Raw genomic sequence first — 17,773 nt, 5'->3', positions numbered from 1 at the left:
GTCATTTTTCATAAATGCCTTTGTCTTGTTCCTTGCTGGTTGGACCATAAACACTTGCACTACATGTTTCTCTGCAAGCATGCAGACAATTAGACATCAGCCAATGATATTGATCGATTAATCAGGTAACATATGTGCCTCATACTATGAAGGTTTTTCAGTTAAGCTTTCAATCTTTTCATACATTATTAGAAATACATTAAAATGCAAATAATTCAGTTCAATTTGAAGTCAGAAAATAAAAGTTTTCCCACCTAAAATGCAGTAAGATCATTTTTTCATCCTTTGCAGAATCTGCAGCCAAACGTCCATCATCAACATGTGAAAACTTTCTGCTGGACCAGTCTGGTGATTATTTATCATCTCATTAATAATCAGATGCATAATAGCATAGAATATACTTTATTGATCTTAGGTGATAGAAAGTTTGTAAAAAGAGTGATAGGTTCAAAATGACTAGATATAAACAAATGAATAAACAAATAACAAGCAATCATATGCAATATATATATATATCAATAAATAACCTATAAATGAGCGAAGAAAGAATTTGAATCAAGACTCATAAAGCTGAGGCAGAACGACTTTCTGTGGCAAAATGAGTCTCCAGCTGCAGCTGCATCCGCCCAGAAGAGACTCGACGTCCGAGTCGGCTGAACTAACTAACCCGACACTAATCACCCGTCACAAGGTGATTCATAGGAGATTTAATTTTTCACAGAATTTGAATCAGGTGAAGAAGTTCTAGGTTGAACAGATTTAGTTTAAATGAAAAAGTTTAAATTTTTTGTAAAGTTTTGGCTTATTTACAGCCAAAACTGAGTTCTTACAGCAAACAATCTTTTTTAAGTGCATACAACAGTTAATCCACTGCTAAAGTAGCTGATGATTGTTTCAATAATCAATTAATCGTTATCAATCACATCTTCTTAATACACACAAGCAGCTGTTGAACTGAACTCATTTCCTGCCGCCGTCGTTGTGGCGCCCGCTCTGACGCAGCACCCTCTCAGTGCTCGGATTGTTGCTCTGGCCGGTTCTGCCTTTCCTCCGTCTCTGAGTCTGCAGGGTTTGTTCCTGTGCTGCGACGGTTCGATGCCGTTCGACCCAAACTCTGCTCTACATCAAATATGTGCGCCTCCTGCTGGAACCCGCTGCGTGTTTTTCTTTCTCCCTCCCACAGAAACTTTATCTGCTCACAGCAGAATATGCATCATGAATCATGAACCACAGTTATTCATTTATTTATGCAGGAACTAATGTTTTCAGGACGTTTTCTCTCCATGCACTCATGCTGATGTATGAAATCTGAGTGAATTATTCTCCAATTCCAGCCTGGTGACATCGAAACAATCAGTTTTCATTTTCCCAGCGTATCTGAACCAATCGGGCTGTGGATGTAAACACAATAATCAGGCTGATAATAACAAAGCGTGTGGAGAGTGGAAGGCCTCTTCACACTGAGGATCATCATCATCACTGAGCTGCTCTGGGCTCATGAAGCCGGAGCCACCTTCCCGTTCCCACCTGGCCGATGGAGCAAAAGCCTCCAAAACGCAACCAAACTGGGAAAGCACCGATCCACTTTTTCATTTCCAGTACCGATATCTGAGGTTTGGTATCGGCCAACACCGATCAGTTACAGACAAACAAAAACATTCAAAATGTGTCTTTTTAAAAAATTACAAATGCATTAAATAACTCTCCAGCAGTACAGCTCAGTTAAAAACATCAACAGCTTCACAAAGTCTGGACAAAACTTGTAAAAACGACTTTAACTCCTTAAATCAGAGTTAAAGTTAAATAACTGATAAAGAAAATGAATTTGACTAAATTGGTCAAATATGTAAAAACAAACAGCAGCAAATCTTCCAGATGTTTCAGAAAATGCAACTAGAAATTCTAATTATAATGTAATTAAACATAACATAGAATCAGACTGAATAGATCCGCTCTTTGGGGAGCATTGATCCCGGATCTACAATTTTCAATATCAGATTGGTGCATCTCCAAACAAAACATTTACATTTTACTGACGTCAGGTAAACAAAACACATTCGCCACATAGATGCAGCAGATTTGCCTGACTGCTAAACAGCTAATGCTAAGCTATGCAGACACTCTGTCTGCGTAGGCCTGTCACGATAACAGATTTTGCTGGGCGATAAATTGTCTCAAAAATTATTGCGATAATCGATAATATTGTTTAAAGACCTTTTACATCGATTTAATGGAAATTACATAATAATACATGTGATTTCCTGCCAAAAATAGAAACACTTTACTTTCAAAAGACACTTAACACTGGGACTGATACACAAAATAAATAAAACCAAAAATAAAAATAAAATAGACTCTCAGTCTCCATTAACAATAAATGTACTTGAATAAAAACTAAACATAAAGCCAAAGTGGAAATAAATACTGCATTCAACCAAAAGAGTGCAGATTATGAAGTCTGTATAGTTTATTGCCCTTCAGTAATAATTAGATTTAAATAGAGAAGAATCCGACTGAATGATGCAATAGTTCAAACTACTGGATTTTTTACCCAGAACGACAATCTGAGAACGTTCTTCGTTCTGAGATTGTCCGTTGTGTTAAGGTATATCGTTGTGTGTTACTGTAGATCGTTGTGTGTTACGGTAGATCGTTGTGTGTTACGGTAGATCGTTGTGTGTTACGGTAGATCGTTGTGTGTTATGGTAGATCGTTGTGTGTTACGGTAGATCGTTGTGTGTTAAGGTAGATCGTTGTGTGTTACGGTAGATCGTTGTGTGTTACGGTAGATCGTCGTGTGTTACGGTAGATCGTCGTGTGTTACTGTAGATCGTTGTGTGTTACTGTAGATCGTTGTGTGTTACGGTAGATCGTTGTGTGTTGCTGTAGATCGTTGTGTGTTGCTGTAGACCGTTGTGTGTTACGGTAGATCGTTGTGTGTTACGGTAGATCGTCGTGTGTTACGGTAGACCGTTGTGTGTTACGGTAGACCGTTGTGTGTTACGGTAGATCGTTGTGTGTTACGGTAGATCGTTGTGTGTTACGGTAGATCGTTGTGTGTTACAGTAGATCGTTGTGTGTTACGGTAGATCGTTGTGTGTTACGGTATACCGTTGTGTGTTACTGTAGATCGTTGTGTGTTGCTGTAGATCATTGTGTGTTATGGTAGATCGTTGTGTGTTACGGTATACCGTTGTGTGTTACTGTAGATCGTTGTGTGTTGCTGTAGATCATTGTGTGTTACGGTAGACCGTTGTGTGTTACTGTAGATCGTTGTGTGTTGCTGTAGATCATTGTGTGTTATGGTAGATCGTTGTGTGTTACGGTAGACCGTTGTGTGTTACTGTAGATCGTTGTGTGTTACGGTAGACCGTTGTGTGTTACTGTAGATCGTTGTGTGTTATTGGTAGATCGTTGTGTGTTATGGTAGACCGTTGTGTGTTACTGTAGATCGTTGTGTGTTACTGTAGACCGTTGTGTGTTACGGTAGATCGTTGTGTGTTACGGTAGACCGTTGTGTGTTACGGTATACCGTTGTGTGTTACTGTAGATCGTTGTGTGTTACGGTATACCGTTGTGTGTTACTGTAGACCGTTGTGTGTTACGGTATACCGTTGTGTGTTACTGTAGATCGTTGTGTGTTGCTGTAGATCATTGTGTGTTATGGTAGATCGTTGTGTGTTACGGTATACCGTTGTGTGTTACTGTAGATCGTTGTGTGTTGCTGTAGATCATTGTGTGTTACGGTAGACCGTTGTGTGTTACTGTAGATCGTTGTGTGTTATTGGTAGATCGTTGTGTGTTATGGTAGATCGTTGTGTGTTACTGTAGATCGTTGTGTGTTACGGTAGACCGTTGTGTGTTACTGTAGATCGTTGTGTGTTGCTGTAGATCATTGTGTGTTATGGTAGATCGTTGTGTGTTACTGTAGATCGTTGTGTGTTATTGGTAGATCGTTGTGTGTTATGGTAGACCGTTGTGTGTTACTGTAGATCGTTGTGTGTTATTGGTAGATCGTTGTGTGTTATGGTAGACCGTTGTGTGTTACTGTAGATCGTTGTGTGTTACTGTAGACCGTTGTGTGTTACTGTAGATCGTTGTGTGTTACGGTAGACCGTTGTGTGTTACGGTAGACCGTTGTGTGTTACTGTAGATCGTTGTGTGTTACGGTAGACCGTTGTGTGTTACGGTAGACCGTTGTGTGTTACTGTAGATCGTTGTGTGTTACGGTAGACCGTTGTGTGTTACGGTAGACCGTTGTGTGTTACTGTAGATCGTTGTGTGTTATTGGTAGATCGTTGTGTGTTATGGTAGACCGTTGTGTGTTATGGTAGATCGTTGTGTGTTACTGTAGACCGTTGTGTGTTACGGTAGATCGTTGTGTGTTACGGTAGACCGTTGTGTGTTACTGTAGATCGTTGTGTGTTATTGGTAGATCGTTGTGTGTTATGGTAGACCGTTGTGTGTTATGGTAGATCGTTGTGTGTTACTGTAGACCGTTGTGTGTTATGGTAGATCGTTGTGTGTTACTGTAGATCGTTGTGTGTTATTGGTAGATCGTTGTGTGTTATGGTAGACCGTTGTGTGTTATGGTAGATCGTTGTGTGTTACTGTAGATCGTTGTGTGTTATTGGTAGATCGTTGTGTGTTATGGTAGATCGTTGTGTGTTGCTGTAGATCATTGTGTGTTACGGTAGACCGTTGTGTGTTACTGTAGATCGTTGTGTGTTACTGTAGACCGTTGTGTGTTACGGTAGATCGTTGTGTGTTACGGTAGACCGTTGTGTGTTACTGTAGACCGTTGTGTGTTACGGTAGACCGTTGTGTGTTACTGTAGATCATTGTGTGTTATTGGTAGATCGTTGTGTGTTATGGTAGATCGTTGTGTGTTATGGTAGATCGTTGTGTGTTGCTGTAGATCATTGTGTGTTATTGGTAGATCGTTGTGTGTTATGGTAGATCGTTGTGTGTTATGGTAGATCGTTGTGTGTTGCTGTAGATCATTGTGTGTTATGGTAGATCGTTGTGTGTTACGGTAGACCGTTGTGTGTTACTGTAGATCGTTGTGTGTTACGGTAGACCGTTGTGTGTTACTGTAGATCGTTGTGTGTTACGGTAGACCGTTGTGTGTTACTGTAGATCGTTGTGTGTTATTGGTAGATCGTTGTGTGTTATGGTAGATCGTTGTGTGTTACGGTAGATCGTTGTGTGTTATGGTAGACCGTTGTGTGTTACTGTAGATCGTTGTGTGTTACGGTAGACCGTTGTGTGTTACTGTAGATCGTTGTGTGTTACGGTAGACCGTTGTGTGTACTGTAGATCGTTGTGTGTTACTGTAGATCGTTGTGTGTTACTGTAGATCGTTGTGTGTTACTGTAGACTGTTGTGTGTTACTGTAGATCGTTGTGTGTTATTGGTAGATCGTTGTGTGTTACGGTAGACCGTTGTGTGTTACTGTAGATCGTTGTGTGTTACGGTAGATCGTTGTGTGTTACTGTAGATCGTTGTGTGTTATTGGTAGATCGTTGTGTGTTATGGTAGATCGTTGTGTGTTACTGTAGATCGTTATGTGTTATGGTAGATCGTTGTGTGTTACTGTAGATCGTTGTGTGTTACTGTAGATCGTTATGTGTTATGGTAGATCGTTGTGTGTTACTGTAGATCGTTGTGTGTTGCTGTAGATCGTTGTGTGTTATGGTAGATCGTTGTGTGTTGCTGTAGATCGTTGTGTGTTATGGTAGATCGTTGTGTGTTACTGTAGATCGTTGTGTGTTACTGTAGATCGTTATGTGTTATGGTAGATCGTTGTGTGTTACTGTAGATCGTTGTGTGTTACTGTAGATCGTTATGTGTTATGGTAGATCGTTGTGTGTTACTGTAGATCGTTGTGTGTTGCTGTAGATCGTTGTGTGTTATGGTAGATCGTTGTGTGTTGCTGTAGATCGTTGTGTGTTATGGTAGATCGTTGTGTGTTATGGTAGATCGTTGCTCTGATCTAAATCAAGGATTTATCCAGACTGGGAGAGTGACACAGCCTATTGAATGTGACCGGTAGCCAATCAGAAAGCGCGGATTCTCCTCCTGCTTTCTGAGGGGAAACACGGAGGGAATCCCGAACAGCTGACACGGTGCAACCCGAAGTCCAGCAGACATCGGAAACAACATGAATGTTTATTCAACATTTCATGCAAAGAAAATATAAATAACTAGGGGAGTTGGAGCAAAATTTCTAGCAGAAAACCTGGTAACTTTTCAGCAGTTCTTCGTTAACGTGACATAAATAGGTTATAATGATTTTCATTCAGTCAGACTGACAGTAGCTACATGCATTGCAGGCAGGTAGATTGTAGTAAGGAATTGATTAATGCCTGGTTTCAAAATTAGTGAACTGGACTTATTATTTTGTGTCCATTGTTGGACACAACGCGGTTCGATCGAACCGTTATAGCGAGGATTTCTGTCGACTAATGTGTCTCTCAGGTTTTGATGAAGGGCGACAATCGGCGACATCAGATGGTGCAGTGCGCGCCGGGCATTACACTAAGAAATAAGGAAGGGAGGGTCAGTGGAGTTGAGCCTTTTTTCATTCAGTGTCAACAACAGGAAGAGAAAAAGGCAGGAAGAAACGACATAGACGATAATTGAATTGACGTCGATAGTTTTAATTTATCGTGCAATTAATTGACTTATCGTTTATCGCGACAGGCCTATGTCTGCGCTGACGAAGATCCGCTCACGCCGGACACTCTGAGTGGCTCCAACTGAAGGCAGAACAACCCGTTTTCTGAGCTGCAGCGATTCGTGGCTGCTGGATGTGAAGTGGCTCATTGTTTCCTGCAGTGGCTCAGTCGCCTCATATAGCGAAGCTACAAATTAGCGGGCAGGCCTCTGGAGCCTATTGTCTCTGGATGAAACAAGCTGGTCGCAGTCATGCAGCGACACACACTCAAAGCCTCGGGTCCGACCGCAGGGCTGATGCTGCGCTTGTAAAAATGACCAGAATGGAGGATGACAAGTTCAGGGAGAACAGTGTGTGCGGCAGACCGCAGCTGCTCTCCTTCCTCTGAGTCCTGATCCTGCATGAGGTTAGGTCCATGCAGCTGCAGGAGACGCAACTAAAGCCATGCAACATGATGTAACCCGTCAAAATAAAAGCTGCAGAACTGCATGATAAGAAAAGACAAGAAGAGAAACAAAGAAAACGGAGAAAGGGGAAGAAATGTTCCCATATTTCTGTTAAATCCTAAAACAAGCATCCTAGCTTCATCTGTTAGTTGAGTCTGACACACACACACACACACACACACACACACACACACACATACACACACACACACACACACACACACACACACATACACACACACACACACACACACACACACACACACACACACACAGCAACATCTAAACCCAAACAAGATAAACCTCCATGTTTGCAGCTTCATCTCAGTAACATAGACAAGCTGCCAGGGTTTGGTGGGATCTTTAATTATCGTCTTCAGCCTAAATCATGTTATGTTCATTGTCTCCTTCTGCTTCTTTTCCTTTGGTGGAACCCAGTTTTCCCATTTCCTGCAGCAGCTTGCTGAGATTTCAGCCCACACTTTTCAGAAAGCACAAAAGAAGCAAAGACGACAGTTTTCTGGAAGGAGAATGGTGAAGCAAAGGTCAAACTAAAACAGATCTGAAATTATCCTGCAGGCTAAGACTGCAGGCCGACTGCTTTTAGCCTAAAAATCCTGTCTTCACTGCTAATCCACACGCATTCAGGAAAACTCGATGGAGGACGATCTGCAGCAGGACTTCTACCTGAGAGGAACAGACTGTTCTGCTTCAGATCTGCAGACGGAGACAAGGAGGAGGAAAACTCCGTGGCGGGCGTCCGTGTGTTTTGTGTTTGTTTCTGTTTGTATGGGGCGTATAAATATATCCGTACAGGTTTTCAAGTGGCTTTGTGGTGTTCTGGATTTAGACGAGGCCTGGCTGAATCTCCTCTCACCCCATTCATGTGGCGCAGTCCGCATTTCTGCTGAGTCTCACTTCTCCTATAGGCTCTACCGCAGCCAGGCGCACAGTCCCACTCTGTTCAGTCTGGTGCTGCGGCTCACTTCAGCTCCTTTTCACTCAGCTTTTATAAAAACAGCAGAAACGTCTTTAAAGCTCTTTAAACTGGTGAAATGTCAGAATCCGTCCGGCGTCGACTGGATTGGCCGTTCTGAGGAACCAGAACCGGCTCCTCTGGGGATGTCGGAGCAGGATAAATGGTTCTGGGTCGAAATGTGAGCAGAAAAGCCTCCAGGGGGCGGAGCTTAGCCACAAGGCTGCAGGTGAGAGCCGCAATCCGGCCACCATGATGCAGAGGGAAAAACAACCTGAAAATGATCTCTAACATTATTAAAAAATATATGTTCAAAGCCTAAACAGTGTGTAAAATCTAATCTGAATTATTGATACAACATCCTCTCATGAAATCAGTGGGAACCTCACAGTGCCATTGCAGGGGGCTGCAGGAAGCGGCATGGATGAAAAAACAAAACAAAAAAAACACTTACACAAAATGATTCACTGTAAAGATGGTTTGTAGTTTTCTTGCAACCTGAAGTGTGAAATAAACTTCAGTGGAGTTTGAAAACTAAATATGTGTAAAGGTTCATGTCTGGCTGAACGATGCGCCCAGCTGATTTTATTTTCTGTTTTGGGGGGTTTATTGTGATCCATACGGGGCCCAGAAGAAAATCTTTGGGATCCTCTGGGTTAAATTTCCTGTCAGTTTTTCTCTGGAAGTGACACAATGGAGAAACTAACCAGCCAATCCTGTGTGGTTGCTAAGGGAAAACGATCAACATTCAGCCAATCAGCGTCGAGCATCAGACTATAGAAGATCCCAGAAAGTTGTGGGTTGCCATGTTTTATAAGCTTTAACCTCCACATCGCTCTGCTCTTCACTTTGTTCTGGTCATCAGATGCTAATATTTGCTCTTTGCAGATAATCAGTTCTTAACATTGCTCTGGTTAGCATAATGCTAATGCTGCTCTGGTTAGCATAATGCTAATGCTGCTCTGGTTAGCATAATGCTAATGCTGCTCTGGATAAACGTTGCTAACATTCTTTTTGGTTTTGCTGGTGCTGATGTTGCCTGTGAGTTTCTGCTGCTGTTTTAGTGATAATGTTTGGCCGGTCTGAGCGCTAAAGTCGTGTTTGCTGACTCAGATCTATGAACGTTCATATCTGGAAGATTTATGCAGATAAATCCAGACAGTTTGCTTGGTGTTAATCAGCAGAACCTGGTTCAGTCCTGACTACAGAGTTAAACTGATGTGATTATTTCAGCTGTTATTAGCTGATTCTCTGATTTTTGTTCAGAGATAAAGTTCTATTATCTTTTGACACCAAGTTAATAATTAAATCCTTTATATTTTGCAGGTTACTGAACATTTAACTAATTTACTATCGCTGTGATAGCGGTGTTTCTTCTGGATCCAGGATGGTTTTTATTTAGACATGGGCTTTGTTGCCTGTCTTGTTATTTTGCTGAATGAAAAATTTCATGTTATTGTGGAACTGCAGACATTTTCTTACTTTTCATTTGAATCCTCATGCTGGACTAGGAAGGAAAATCCCAACAAGAAGTTTTTTGATCAGCTGCCCCTGGACTCCATCATGAGTACAGAGTAAAAAAAGGTTGGTATTCATTCAAAAACCACAATTGAGTGCAATAAAAAAACTGCAGCCATGCTGACTTCATAAATGCAGGTCTGACAATGAAACTCAGATAGTTTCATTGCAGAAAGCTGCAGTCGTTTTGTTCTGATGGTCATCAGAAGTCGACTTCTCCGTTAGCAGCGTGTTGCGGCCCTCTCTGCTGCCACTAAACGGTTAAAGCTGAGCGAGAGTTGCCAGTCGCAGTGATAGTGGTGTTTCTGCGCGAGCTGATTCGGCTCCAGGATGGTTTTCATTTAGTCAGACGTTGGCTTTGTTTTCTTGACTCATGATGTCAGAGCAAACGGAGCCATTTAGCCCCTTCCAGCCAGCAAGTTACGCCACAGTAACTTAATGACAAACAGGCAAACCATGAGTTAGGCTCTAAAGGTCACTGCATGAAGCTGAATGAAAGTCTTCTGAGCTACAACATTTTCCACAGTAAAATGTGCAGAAAAAGGTTTATCCTAAAGAGATCTTTTTGATGTTTAAAACCTGGATGTTCACTTATGCTTTGTGAGGTTTTCACTCCACTAGTTCAGTGATTTAAATGTTCACATTATGAAGATAAAGTGGATGAGGTTACAGGACTCTAAGGTCTTCTTTCTTTGCTCACATTTGAACCCGTTGCTGTGCAGAAATCCCAGCAGCCTTTGCGGGAACGTGTTGATCCGACACAAACGAGGCGGCAGGACGGGTTTGTTTCTGAGGGACATGAAGTCCACGTCTGCAGCATTTCAGTTGCTGTGACAGCGACAGCCATTCATGTGTGTGGCTGTTTATAAAATGCTGATTACATCAGGGAAATAATAACAGTTTTGGTTCATTTGTAACAATAAGGCCTCCTTTAAACAGTATTAATCACAGGAGTCGAAGTGGAAGAAGGATGAGGCCCCACATGCACCGCTGTCCCCGTACAGATAAGTGCAGCTCTCAGGTCCCATGGATGCCTGTCTGCGTGCGTGTGTGTGTGTGTGTGTGTGTGTGTGTGTGTGTGCGTGTGTGTGTGTGTGCGTGTGTGTGCGTGTGTGTGTTTGTGTGTGTGTGTGCGTGCGTGTGTGTGTGTGTGTGTGTGTGTGTGTGTAAGCAGACATTAACCAGTCCTTCCCATGTAGTTCGTAGCCATAATAGTGACCAACAAAGGGCGATAGCTCCGTGGACCTCCCAGAGAGATGGAGACCAACTGAAACGTTCCCACTGACCTCCTGGCATTAAACACTAATCACAAATTAGTGTTTAATCAGTGTAGGAGTGTATGTGATGCTCTCTAGTTCAAAATAGATCTTTCGCTGTGCTCTCACTGCTGAAAGATCAAACTCAAACCACAAAATCCTCAAATGAACATAAATTCCTTAAAACATAAGACTATATAAATTAAAGCCTTAAAATATTCATGAAAACACATTTCAACTATTAGGAGCAGCTTAGAATAAGTACAACAATTGAAAAAATTGGCCTTTAAGAATTGTACAATGTTTTCAGATGCTCTAAAAAACGGATCTATCAAACTTTCCTGTGAATAAAAACAGGAATATTTCTATGTTCCCCTAAATTATTGATAAACTCTCATTTCCAGAACTATCATGAACCGTCTCATCTTGTGACCTGGATGTTACATTTCAGTAAACATCAATCTGTGTTTATTTTCATATTTCATGACAGAAAGACCTTCCTGTTATCTGATCAAAGTCTTGCTCTTGGTCACCTTCTCACAGCCCAAAGAGCAGAAAGCTGTTTCTTTCTAGTAGCTTCTTCCATCTCTGTTCTTCACTACATCCACACCGAGGAGTGTTGGTGTCAGGATGACCCGGTAGCTCTTCGCAGCGGTGCGTTCACTGACTGGGTTTTTAATCATCCGATTTCTTAGTGCATCTCTAAATACCAAAGTATTTACTAATCACTGGGTTGAACTGCTGAGGAAAGGCTCTTATTTACTTCGCTGTGCTCTCACTGCTGAAGCCAACCACATTAGCTCTTACACAAAAACAAAGCAGGAAACCAGAACCAAACTGCCAGCGTTAAAAAAATCTTGTTGGAAAAATAAATCATGTGAAATAAAAGCCAGATCGTTCGTTCATTCTGTCAGAATGGAGAGAAAACACGAGGCAACAATCAACAAAAGCTTCTTTTTCCTTTCATTCAGGCAGAATGAAACTCATGCTTTTCTCTCTTAATCTCTCCCGTCTCCTCCTATGTCTTCATTTCTTCTCGTCCTTTTCCTGTCTTTACCTGTTAGTGTCCCACTCCTCCCTCCTCCATCCACCTCCTGCTGTCTCTCTTTTCTCCGCAGCTCTCGCTCCTCTGCAGCTTCCCAGGGAGATGAGTCTGTTTTCGATTAGCGTTCTCATGTAAACCTAAATTGTGATTAAACAAATGTTGCGTAAATGCGTTTGGACCTACAGAGTATCGAGTTTGTCTCTTCCTAAATCAGCAAATGTCCCGGCTGCTCACGCACAGCCGGGACAGGAGACACATCTGCAAGCAAACTAAATATAAGACATATGCATCTTAGGGCTGAATGCACACATGAGCAAACAGCTTGATATAGACAGTAGATTCATACACAAACACAGCCGACTGCACAGATTACAACATGTGGCCTCAATCAGAGCCTGTAAGTCTGCAGACGCTCCTGGACACACGGACAAGCGAGTTGGACCTGGACATGTCCACTTCCTGCAGGAGTAAGTGGGTCAGAGGAAAACTCTGACAGTTGCACAGTAGGTTTGTGTACCAGCAGCTCTGCGGCTGCAGCCGCTGTCCAAATCACCTTTATTTGTGAGGAGAAATTACAACCACATGCTGAATCTGAGCTATTTAAGGGCAAACATAAAAATCTCTTGCCGTATAAAAAACAACTGGCTCAGAGCCCCGCGCAAACCGTAACAGGGTTTAGCTTGAGGCAAGCTAGCAGTGGAAACGTTGGGTTTAAACACAAACAACAGATTATTGAGCTAATTCAGGGCGTCCAAACGTTCTGCCAGGTGGGGCAAAACATGCACATTACACTCACTTTAGTTTTTTCAAAGTTAAAATGATTCTTTTTAAACCTCTTGGCCAGTAAACTAAACATTTTGCTATTTTAATTTGACAAAACACATTTTTGAGGGAAAAGGAAGAGTACGTGGATTGAAACTTTTGTGATTTGCCTTGTTAAGAGAAAAGCATCCAGTTTGTAATTTATTCTGGGTTTAACTGAAAAAACCCTCTATTCTTAGCAATAAAACAAACCTCCCCCTATAAACACGTACTATTTTTAAACAGATTTAATGAATTCATTAAAAGCAAGTTTGGCTTCAACAAAATCTGTTTATGAGTAAAAGTCACTGATCATATCTATTATTAAATAAAAAGCAAACACATGGTTCCTTTGATTTGTTCCAAACATTTTCAGTTGTAAAAAGATTTGAATTTATTGGACTAAATGAAAAGCCTCCATATGCAAACTCTAACTGCCTGGTTGTTATTGGGTTTAAGTCACACAAAGTCTATTTTGATAGTAAAAACACCAAGTATATTTTAGTACATATCAAAACGCACAGCAGAAGCAAACATCCGAGGGCCGTTTCAAACTTTTACCCGAAAAAAGTTTACAGGCCACAAAAGCCTGCAAATTAAAAATCCAAAAATCGGTTTTTCTGTTTTAGTTTTACCTGCTGAATGATTTTTAATAAAATCTGTAAACAAAATATAAAATCTTACCAAGTATTTCTGTCCAGTTTTGATCTTGGTTCACTTAAAATAAGGCAAAACTATCTTCCACGTAACTATTCAGGAGCTTTTATAATATTGGTGAAGAACCGACATCTCCGCTGGCAGATTGTTTTCCTTACAGGAGAAACATCTTGCTGTGAGTGAAATGATTTGCCTTTTTTAAAGGTACTGGCTCCAGACTTGGTAACACTTTGTGTTTTTGTCATTAAAGATCCAGAACATAAAAAGACCTCCAGATTTATTAAAAGAAAACAAACATTTTCCAAATTATCAATTTTGGAAACAATTTCAAAATAATTTGGCCAACATGTAAATTTAGCCAAAAGATTTTTTTAACCATAAACAAAACTTGGGAGTGTTTGACATTTACAGATTGTGAAAGTGTGCAGCTGTTTATTTACTCCAAGTTCTGTTTGCATCAATAACATTTTAGGGCTATTTGTAATTTAGCCCTAAAATAACAGAAGGATAATAAAAGAAAAAAAAACTTGAGTTGTTTTGGCAGACACAGAAATCCTCTTCTGCGCCATTAAATATAAAAATTATCCACTTATTTCTATCAACTATGTATTTATCTATTGCATTTAATCGGCTATTAAATCGTTTTAAATTAAATAAAAACACAATAGCTGTTGATGTGCGAGCTGAGAATATATCTCGAAAAACAAACAGCTCTCACTGTGAAACTCGAGACCCGCAGTTCACAGCAAAGAATCGTTAAAAGGAATCAAATCGCTCATCTGGTTAAGAATAGAAGAGCGATATTCATCACCCTTTTGTTATCCAATTAGTAATTGGAATACAATTATTTATTTCACATTACTTTTACAGATCAAAGTTTTCTATCCGATTAATTAAGGGCCCTACCGGCCCTTTAATTCATTCACCCAAAATGGAAACGAGTTTGACAACATTTGATCTTTTCCATCCAACCTGATAAAAGTTTCAGGGTCAGACGATCAACGCTTCTGCAGATTGCTTGTTTTAGTCTTTATAAGGGGAAAGTTTAATCTTTTTGCAGCAGAGCAGATTAGATTAGTCATTTTTCCTCCACATATAGTCGAGGTAAAAAGGTCACCTCCACCACAGAAGAACATGTTTATGTTAAAACATCTCATTTTGTGCGGCTATAAGGACCAAATCACTGCCTATGTTACAGAATATTCATCATTTCGGTGTAATTAGAAAAGTATTTCATGTCCAGAGTCTGATCCGGCCCCAGGCTTCCCGTCCCTCTGGGCCCCTCACCGACCAATCACACGTAACCCGAGGAGAACCAAGTTGCTCCATGAGAGGAGCTGGCAGCAGCCCAGCGCAGCTCCGCCTGCACCAACATGCAGCTACAGAGGAGACGCAGCGGGACGGGATTGGTCCAGGTCCGGTCCGGTTCCGGTCCAGGTCTGGTCCGGGTCTGGGTCCAGGTCCGGTCCGGGTCCAGGTCCGGTCCAGGTCGTTGTTGGACTGGAGACAGGTGGTGAGGACAGCGTCTCTCAAGCTCCCAGAAGCACCAATTCAAGGTTAATATCCAAACAACGCTCTGTGTTTACACCAGGCCTCATGCAGCGCTCAGTGGAAACGTCCTAGTCAAAGTTCAAGTTCACTGAGAGTCTAAGGATGTTTCCCTTCCTGATGGTCCAATCGACCCGGTTCTACTGGAACCAGAACTCCATCATCTGCTCCACGTCCAACCAGCCTGTTCCCCTCCTGGCCTGTGGGGGCGCTGCACCAACAACCACTGCAGGAAACGACACTAAAACCTCTGAAGACACTGAGAGCAACTTCCTGTTTCACCAGATGAAACAAGATGGAGGCGTCAGAGTTTAGTGATGGAGGATTTCTCTTTAGTCTTTTGCTGAAGACCAGGAGCCATTTCTGCTGCTAGCGCTAGGCTAACATGTTAGCTTTGGTGTATTTACCCAGAATGCCCTGCACTTTAGTCCACTTCCTGGTTTTGGAGCGGTCAAACCGAACTCAAGTTCACTTCAACCAAACCCAGACTGAGGTTTGGAGGACCAGAGGTCAGAGGTCAATTAGCATTCACACCTGACCAACCGGAAAGGACTCGCTAGGGAATCGGACTGGAGTTGGATTAAAGGAACCTCTTAAAAGTGCTGGTGTAACTCAGGCTTGAGGACTCTTAAAGAGACGGCGCTCTCTGAGGGGAAGCAACCACACACTGCAGTGGTTCCTGGTTCTGGGTTCTTTAGCTAGAACCTGGAAGAACTCCAGGTTCCATCCTGAAGTCATGTTTTCCATTAAAGTGGGAAGTTTTCATGTCTTCATGCTTCATGTGTTGCTTTGTCCAAGCAGAAAAATGAAAGTTCATAAAGGGGTAAGGCAGCCAGAAACATGGCGGCCCCTCCTCCTGCTTTTCTTTCCCTGGTCGGCGCTCCAGCTCCTTTCCTCTCCAAACCTCAGACCACACGGCTGTAATAGGAGGGTTAAGAGGTAATTCCTATCACACTACCATCATTTAATATCTAACCGAGGCTGACAGGGAGGAAGGCTGCAAATCCAAAGCAGAAAGCCAGCAGCAGCCCCATCCCTGTTTCACGTCCTTCAGCTTCACACAAAGTTCTGTTTTACACCTATTATCACCTCTTCCTGAGCAAAAGAGGAAAAACTGTCAAGTTTTAGGAGAGAAAATCAGTGAAAGTGATGGAGAAGAAAGTCCAGAGTGTAATTTAAATTCTGCTGATGGGAACGTCGGGATGTAAAGAACATGAGATTTATGATGTTAAGTTTGGATCGCATTCATCGCTTTCCGTTCTCCTGAACCGTCCGTGGAGATCCGAGCTAAAAAGGAGGAAAATCCGAACGACAGAGAGCAGTTTCAGGTTTTATGGAAGAACAACGCAGCAGCATTGTTTCTGCAGAGCACCGCGCCGCACGCAGGGGGCGCTGCAGAGACACCGGCGGTCCAGGTTCACTGGGTTCAACCAGCTGGAGGCTTCAGAGACATCTTCACCCATCCCACAGATTAAGCTCATAATCTCAGAGATTAATAAACCAACCTAAACACACCGGCAGCATAAATTATTCTAATTTATTCCAGTAAATACTAACAGTAAACCTACTTTATAGCTGCAAAATTATATTTAATTAATTCAAACATAATGAGTGAAAAAAGGTCAGAGAAGTTTTACTTTAGGTTGATTTTATTAAGAAACCAGCATGTTTGTAAGTGAAAGTGTGATGTCATCGATGACATAATCTCTAAAATCAGAAACCGGTTACTGTTGAAAAGTTGAAAATATTTACTCTTCAGAATTATGAGTTCCTATTTCTCTATCTGAATAAAAATAATCACTGAATAAATAAACAAAATCAATTTTGATGAAAAAAATAACTATAAAAAACAAATAAGTAAACTTAAAAAAAACTACATAAAAAAGAAAACTTAATTAACGGATACAAAATCAAAAGCATAATAAAAATAAATGTATCAGTTAGTCAATTAAAAAAACAAAATACTAAAAAATGAACAAAACAAATAAATAAATACCTGCGAATAATTCTTAAAACTGTCAGCAGCATCGAGCCTCGTTGACACACACACACACACACACACACACACACACACACACACACACACACACACAGAGGAATAACTACAAAAACAACCACAGAGATCCAGATTGCGAAACCAGTAAAACCAGTAAATAGGTTCTTCAGCCTGAGCTGACAGAGGAGAAACCAGGTGGATGGAAGAAAGAGATGGAGAGAGAGAAACAAAAGAGAAGAAGAAGAAGAAGAAGTGGGAGGCTTTGCTGCATCACTTTGACCTCTCTGGAAAAATTCCAGATTCCCAGACAGAATCATTCAGGCCAGAGGAGCGCGGCGCGGCGGCCATGTTTGTTCACACAAACCATAAACAGGGGAACCATAAAGAGGGGAACCATAAGGAGGGGGAACATAAAGAGGGAGAAACATAAAGAGGGGGAACCATAAAGAGGTGAACCATAAAGAGGGGGAACCATAAAGAGGGGAACCATAAAGAGGGTAACCATAAACAGGGGAACCATAAAGAGGTGAACCATAAAGAGGGGGAACCATAAAGAGGGGAACCATAAAGAGGGGAACCATAAACAGGGGAACCATAAAGAGGGAACCATAAAGAGGGGGAACCATAAAGAGGGGAACCATAAAGAGGGGAACCATAAAGAGGGGAACCATAAAGAGGGGGAACGATAAAGAGGGGGAACCATAAAGAGGGGAACCATAAAGAGGGGGAACCATAAAGAGGACTCACACTCGGCCCAATTTGGGGTTGGACTGGAAGAGCAGCTCTGGGAGGAACTGCAGCTTGTTTCTGTTCAGGCGTCTAGAGGGACAGAAACAACATGGAGGTTAGGA

At 41.7% G+C, this 17,773-nt stretch overlaps 1 protein-coding gene across 1 annotated transcript in view; it reads right to left on the bottom strand.

Annotated features, from left to right (window-relative positions):
• Window positions 1-17,773, bottom strand: part of LOC129360397 (slit homolog 3 protein-like) — a 189,794-nt gene that overhangs the window by 146,190 nt on the left and 25,831 nt on the right. Inside the window, 1 exon segment of the mRNA XM_055030585.1 lies at window positions 17,670-17,741. Within this exon segment, the coding sequence (XP_054886560.1) occupies window positions 17,670-17,741 (72 nt within the window).

The sequence above is a fragment of the Poeciliopsis prolifica genome, unplaced genomic scaffold (assembly GCF_027474105.1).
Source record: "Poeciliopsis prolifica strain line A6 unplaced genomic scaffold, Auburn_PproV2 SCAFFOLD006, whole genome shotgun sequence".
Taxonomy (NCBI): domain Eukaryota; kingdom Metazoa; phylum Chordata; class Actinopteri; order Cyprinodontiformes; family Poeciliidae; genus Poeciliopsis; species Poeciliopsis prolifica.
This window is presented reverse-complemented; position numbering and strand designations above follow the sequence as displayed.